At 37.7% G+C, this 6,265-nt stretch overlaps 1 protein-coding gene across 1 annotated transcript; it reads left to right on the forward strand.

Moving 5' to 3' along the window:
* Positions 1–451: 451 nt before the first annotated feature.
* On the forward strand, positions 452–5,902 carry LOC106660851. The gene is made up of 2 exons (XM_014383844.2): positions 452–623; positions 5,160–5,902. The coding sequence occupies exons 1-2, from the start codon at positions 491–493 to the stop codon at positions 5,753–5,755; spliced, it is 729 nt and encodes a 242-aa protein (XP_014239330.1). The 5' UTR covers positions 452–490; the 3' UTR covers positions 5,756–5,902.
* The last annotated feature ends 363 nt before the right edge of the window (positions 5,903–6,265 follow it).

Consider the following 6,265-nt stretch of genomic DNA (forward strand, 5'->3'; position numbering starts at 1 on the left):
TTAATCTTATAATCCTATGTTAGTGCTCCAAAATTATTTTCTTTATGTAATTAATCTCTTTTCTTTATATGCTCATTTGTCTCTTTATTAATTTTCCTTTCACTATCTCTATCTCTCATTCATTCCCTCTCACTCTCCATCCTACTCTATCTTGTAAATTGGATCGCTAGAGAAATCTTTCCCTTTTCCTAATCACTACTTCTGTATTGCAGATTCTAATAATAATAATTATTTAATTTTACCCTTTAAGACTGTATTAAAACAGTTTGAGTTTTTGTTTAAAGCCTAGGCTGGCGATACGATGAACCGAATGAGCGAAGATCAGAAAATGCCGTCGCGGCGCGTCATAACTCGGCGCGGCTCGTGAGCGTCCGACGGTTACCCTTGGCCTGCCGGCGCGCATGTCGGCGGCCAGGAAGCGCGATCTGGTCGCCCGTTCTGGAGCCAACGAATTCCGCCCTCAGTCGCTTGCCGGCGTCGGCCGCACGTAATGGACCCGTCGGCGTTGATCCGCGAAGTGCGGAAGCGGCCTCTCCTCTGGGACCAGAAAAACATCAGCTACCACAACCGCACCCTCGCCGACCAGGAATGGAACTCGGTCGCCAAAATTTTAGGAGAAAAAAGTAAGTGAAATATTATCGGCAATAGAGATCGATTCCAACGTTGCATCCTGACCTTTGGTAACATCACTCAGATATTCATCGATCAAAATTCAGGTACAAAATGCTCTCATCCGGAAACATTAAGGACAGATCGGATTACATAATGCACGCTTCAATGAATGATCTTTTCTTTTTCTTTCGAAACCCTTGATATTAATAAAGCAGGGCAGAACGTGTTCCAGATTGTGACCACAAGGGCCGTTACACGTTGGATTGTCCACCTTCATGGTTACAAGTTAAGCATTAACCTGAGCATAGTTACTCACAAACTGGCTTTTCAGAGACCTGGATTTCGAGATGTAATCGCTGATTATATAGACTACCCAAGTTATATAAAAGGTCAAATTCCCAAAGATTGTAAACATTGATTTATGAATTCCCCATCATCGTGACGTCTCACCGAACAGCTGGTAAGCCGTTTAATTTGAACGCGCGAAATGCGCCGAGTATAAAAAAATGTAGTATTTAGTGGCCTATTAAATAGTGTTGTCAATTGTTATTTAGAGATCGAGAGATTCGGTCTGCTGTAATGTAAGTTTAGAATAACATTTTCTTTATCGCCCCAACGTTTCGATTTTTAATGAGATCATCTTCAGGGTTCAAAGTGTGTTTTCTGTGTAGATGTGTCCCGGTTGTGTGTGAACACTCTCAACACGACACACAACCATGACATATCTACACACGAAACACACACCTTGAGCTCTGAAGATGATCCCAATAAAGATCGAAACGTTGACACGAAAAGGAAATGGAAAAAAAGGTTTTCTAAAACTGCATTACGATCTCTCAATAATCATTGACCACAATATTTAATAGGCTTTTAATAGGCAACAAACAACCTTCCAATTTGTGTAGAACGTATCTTTCTGACTTTAAAACATATTTTGGTCGAATGTCGCACTTTGCATCCCTTTAGACAAAGGCTCAACCTTTCGACTGATTTAAAGGAGTTACTTAATTTATTGGAATTTATAATGAGATTTAGGACTTTTCCCAAATTCTTATACCTTTGAATATATCTGCTAGTGTTTGAGTGAGAATTCTGTGTGCAAGATTTCTTTCTCTTTTTAGGAAATTTTTGAGGCTGCCGTAGAGGAAAAATGAAATAAAAGGAAAATAGAAAATACAAATTGCGGGGTAATAAACTACAATGCCCAAAATCGTAATTTAAAAAAGGAAAGAAAGCTCTCTCTCTCTCTTTTCTCTCTCCCTCCCTCCCCCCTCTCTCACCCTCTCTGTCTCTCTCTCTCTCTCTCTCTCTCTCTCTCTCTCTCTCTCTTTCTTTCTCTCTCTCACTCACTCTCACTATCTATCTCTCTCTAAAAAAAAGTGTTATTGTTTTTATTTTTTTATTTGTTTTATTACAATTGTTAAGTAGCAATACAGTATTTGTAGTATTAAAAAGATAACAATGAGCTTATACTCCTGCAGACTGTTGCTAGTCTGACTCCATTATACCCTCCCATTCAACCTCATGGGAAATGATTAAATTATGGAACAAAAATTCAAAATTCTAATTAATGAACAGGAATAAATTTTACAATTTAAAATGGGTTTGTTGTATACAATTGGCCATCATATCTGGATATTTAAAAGGATAAATTAGCTTTGGATGGCAATAGGATAGATTAGTTTATGAGTGAATTAGTTATTTAGATATCGTGAGATGCGGTCGGGTGTGATGTAGGTTTCAGAAAAACATTTTCTTTATCATGCCAACGCTTCGATCTTCATTGAGATCATCTTCAGGGCTCAAAGTGTTTGTCTTCTGTATAATTACTCAACACGCAAGGATGGCACAATTACACAGAAGACAAACACTTAGAGCCCTGAAGATGATCTCAATAAAAGATCGAAACGTTGGCACGATAAAGAAAATGTTTTTCTGAAACCTACATCACACCCGACCGCATCTCACGATATCTGAATAACTATCGATTAATGGTCACTAATCTCTACACATTATGAGTGAATGTTTTGAGTCAGAGCTTTATAGCACTCACAAGGGCTCTAGATAGACTAAGCTAACCTATGATAGAAGATTATTCTTTTTTATATAAGGTGCTGGTTGAGACGAAAAAATTAGTTCACAAGCGGGATTCGAACCCACAACCTTCAGCTCAATACGCCGATGGTCTAACCACTTGAGCTATCGTGAAGTGGTTAGAGCAGGCATATTGAGCCAAAGGTCGTGGGTTCAAACCCTGCTCGTGACACGAACTTTTTCATCTCAACCAAGACCATACATAAAAAAGGATAATTAATTGAAAGGATTAATATTGTCAATTAGACCACTAAACATAAATGGGCTAAGATAGAAGGTTTAAATGTTCGTAGCGTGAAATGGCATCAGCCGTTAAAACGCCCTTAAAATTAATAATAACAACAATTATAAGTTATCAGTGCAATAAAATAAACTAGCTTCACTTTGTCCAATCTAATATATCAATCTTGACATGAAGCCGGTATTTGATGCTTTTTGACATATAGTCAACCTTGCCTTTGAATTCGAAAGCATGTTTCTAAGAAAGCTTTGAATTCTTCTCGCTTTAGTATTTTTCCTTTTTCCGAATACTCCCTTAGCAAGGTAAACAACGAAAACCATCGCGTTTTATTTGTGGTTGAGTGGCCGGTGCAATGCTTCATTTACATATATTTTTTGTATTTTTAACTCTCGATACGTTTTCGCTGAGCGATTACAGGTCGAATCGAAAGAAAAACCAGTTTATGATCAGAACCATCCTTTTCAATTGTTGAATTGATATACTCACTCCATCATTTTTTATTAATCGGACACAAGTTAACTTCGATGGGGTCGAAAAGCCGCAGTCATCAAACCGGTTCCAACAGTTGATCACGAGCAAAGTTACCATTTCACGCCTCGACTGATGCTTTCATACATTAGCTGAACCCCTTATAATTTATTTTATTTCCTTAACCTTAATTATTATTTGAACATTTAAAAATGTCTCAGCTTTACATTACTTTATGTATTTTCGAAAAAAAATGAACTAAAAAATTTGCCAATAAAAACTGTATATAGGAATTTACTTTTTTCATTCTTACCATCATGATTTCTAAACAAAACTTACTCTTTAAGATATGAAAATATTATTTATTGTTTTAACATATGGTTTAACATATCAATCTAAATAAAAATGACGCTTTTCATAATGATCAAAAGAATATTGTATGGAAATTTATTTAGAAATCGTGAGATGCGGTCTGGTGTGATGCAGGTTTCAGAAAAACATTTTCCTTATCGCGCCAAATGTTTTTCTGAAACCTACATCACACCAGACCGCATCTCACGATTTCTAAATAAATATCGATTAACGGTCACTAATCACCACACATTGTATGGAAATATAAATATTCTATGAGATAAAGACGGAAGAACATTTCTTATAATTAGGTCATGCCGATTTTTATAAGTGGTAATTTGCAACATCACAGCGTATCACAAAACCATCTCGAGACATACCCAACCTAACTCAACTGCCATCATTTGTTGGTTTTTCGAAGTCGCATCAAACGATACATTGTACAATCGTGTAGTGTATCCCTACTAGTATATAGGATGCGTAATAGTGTTTTGGTTTTAACTGTGTATGCCACAATCGTCTTTTACGTTTTTCTTCTTTTTTACTATACAGCCAGTCACAGCAATATCCATAGTACTAAAATACACGACCAACGGTGTTGTGTACGGGAACGAAGGGTGTATGTCGCCCCTGGCCTTAAGGATCTTGCAGCTCCATCTGTAGGTTTGTTTTTAAACTGAGTGGGTCCTAAAATCGAAACGTTGCCCAAAAGCGGTATTGTTATTAAGGAGCTCTACCTTTCTTTTTTGTGTACCCAGACCAAAAGTTCCTGATAGATAGCGCACGTGTGTCACGACCATCTGTGTTTCCAAAGTCACGACGTACGACGTTGAGTTGCGCGTCTATGCTGCATTACACGAAGTCGTTGCTTGGGTCTACCTTAGAAAACAAGCATAGGCTGCAATAAATTCGTCATTATAACTGTAATGATGATGAGGAATTAAATGACATGGATCTTTGAGAAGGTAATTCAGGTCAAATCATCATCATTGACGATTATTACCTAATGCCTTTATCACTACAGTATAAAATTTAAAAAAAAACTAAGGCGTGGACGATTTGTAAGGGATCCTACTGAAAGAGCTCGAGCATTTACTTATTCTTTCTTTTCTCCTTGTTAATTTTTTAAGATTTTCGTGACCTATTTTAACTCCACGCGTTTTATAAATAAAAGCACTTTTTTTTTGCCTTATGATCTTTGCATATTAGCCATGACGAATTCTTATCTATATGTTGTTCAAATTGGGGGTTATCGGGAAAAAAGGGCCAGAGGCGACGGTGGGAATCGAACCCACCATCGTGAGAGTCTCTCATGCCAATCACTCGGCTACCGCGGTCCCCATAAAAGCACATATAACCATGCGTAATAATCTGATGTTTATTTTTTTTCCAGAGGAAGTAGCTAAACAAAAATGGAAGAGCCTGAGGGACAACTACAGGAAGGAGTTGAAGAAGTACAAGAGGATGGAAGGGATGTACTCGGACGAGCCGCCTCTCCCTAAATGGTCTCGTTTTCAAGAAATGAGCTTTCTCACCGGCATCATGTCTACGGGCGGAAACGATGAGCCGCTCAACGCAGCCGACCTGGTCGCAGTCAGCCTGGACAAAAGAGAAGAAGAAGATTCCTCCGTGGAAATGGAAGAAGAAGGTTTGGAAGAGGACAGGGCGAGGGTCGAACCGACCGTATCCCAAGACACGTCATACTTCCAGAGGCGTGAGCCCTTTACGAACCAACGGTGGTCGACCCAAATCCTCTCGGACGACAACGGCGATCTGCATTTCCTCAAATCCCTCTTACCCTTTATGAAAATGCTTCCTCCTTTAAAGAAGCTGGTTGTGCGTAGCGAATTTCACAACCTGCTCATCAAAGAAATCACGGAACTGCAAAACCAGGAAAACCAATCTTCGGAGAAACACTTGGTCAAAGCCGAACAAGAGGAAAACTTGACCATGGACGAGAATGTGTCGTCCCAAAGCAAAGATCAATAACGCATATTGTGAACGTTCCTTCCGCCGATTATTTACAATCGTTGTATATATTATTTACGGAGTATAAACAAAAAATGTCATGAATAATTATAAATTTGTAATGAACAACGAACCAAGATGGTATTGTCATTAAAACTAAAATTAGGCTGTTTTTATTTTACTGATAATTTTTTAAGCAAAAGTAAATTTACTATTTTTTTCTAATTGTTACTTTTATTAGGCCTTTTCCCCTAAATTTTGAATTAAAAAGATGCAAGTATCAAAATTAAAATCTAATTAACATACTGTAAGATTTCTTAGACATTCTTGGAGTTGAGCTACGAACGCACAATTTCAGTATTTCTTCAGTATTAAAAAAAATGAAATATATGTCATTTCAGTGCAATTGAATTATTTTAAAATCATTCAAGAGTTTGTTTCACGTCCAATTAACCTACAGTATCAAGGACAGACAGGACCGCTCTGCCATAATAATAATTTTTTAGAGGAAGGAAATCTTTGACTTTTGCA

Source organism: Cimex lectularius, unplaced genomic scaffold, assembly GCF_000648675.2.
Source record: "Cimex lectularius strain Harlan isolate CLEC.00 unplaced genomic scaffold, Clec_2.1 scaffold188, whole genome shotgun sequence".
Classification (NCBI taxonomy): domain Eukaryota; kingdom Metazoa; phylum Arthropoda; class Insecta; order Hemiptera; family Cimicidae; genus Cimex; species Cimex lectularius.

Coding starts and splice junctions, on each gene's coding strand:
- LOC106660851 (XM_014383844.2), top strand. CDS start 491: ATGGACCCGTCGGCGTTGATCCGCGAAGTGCGGAAGCGGCCTCTCCTC. Junction 624..5,159: donor CAAAATTTTAGGAGAAAAAA/GTAAGTGAAATA, acceptor TTTTTTTTCCAG/AGGAAGTAGCTAAACAAAAA.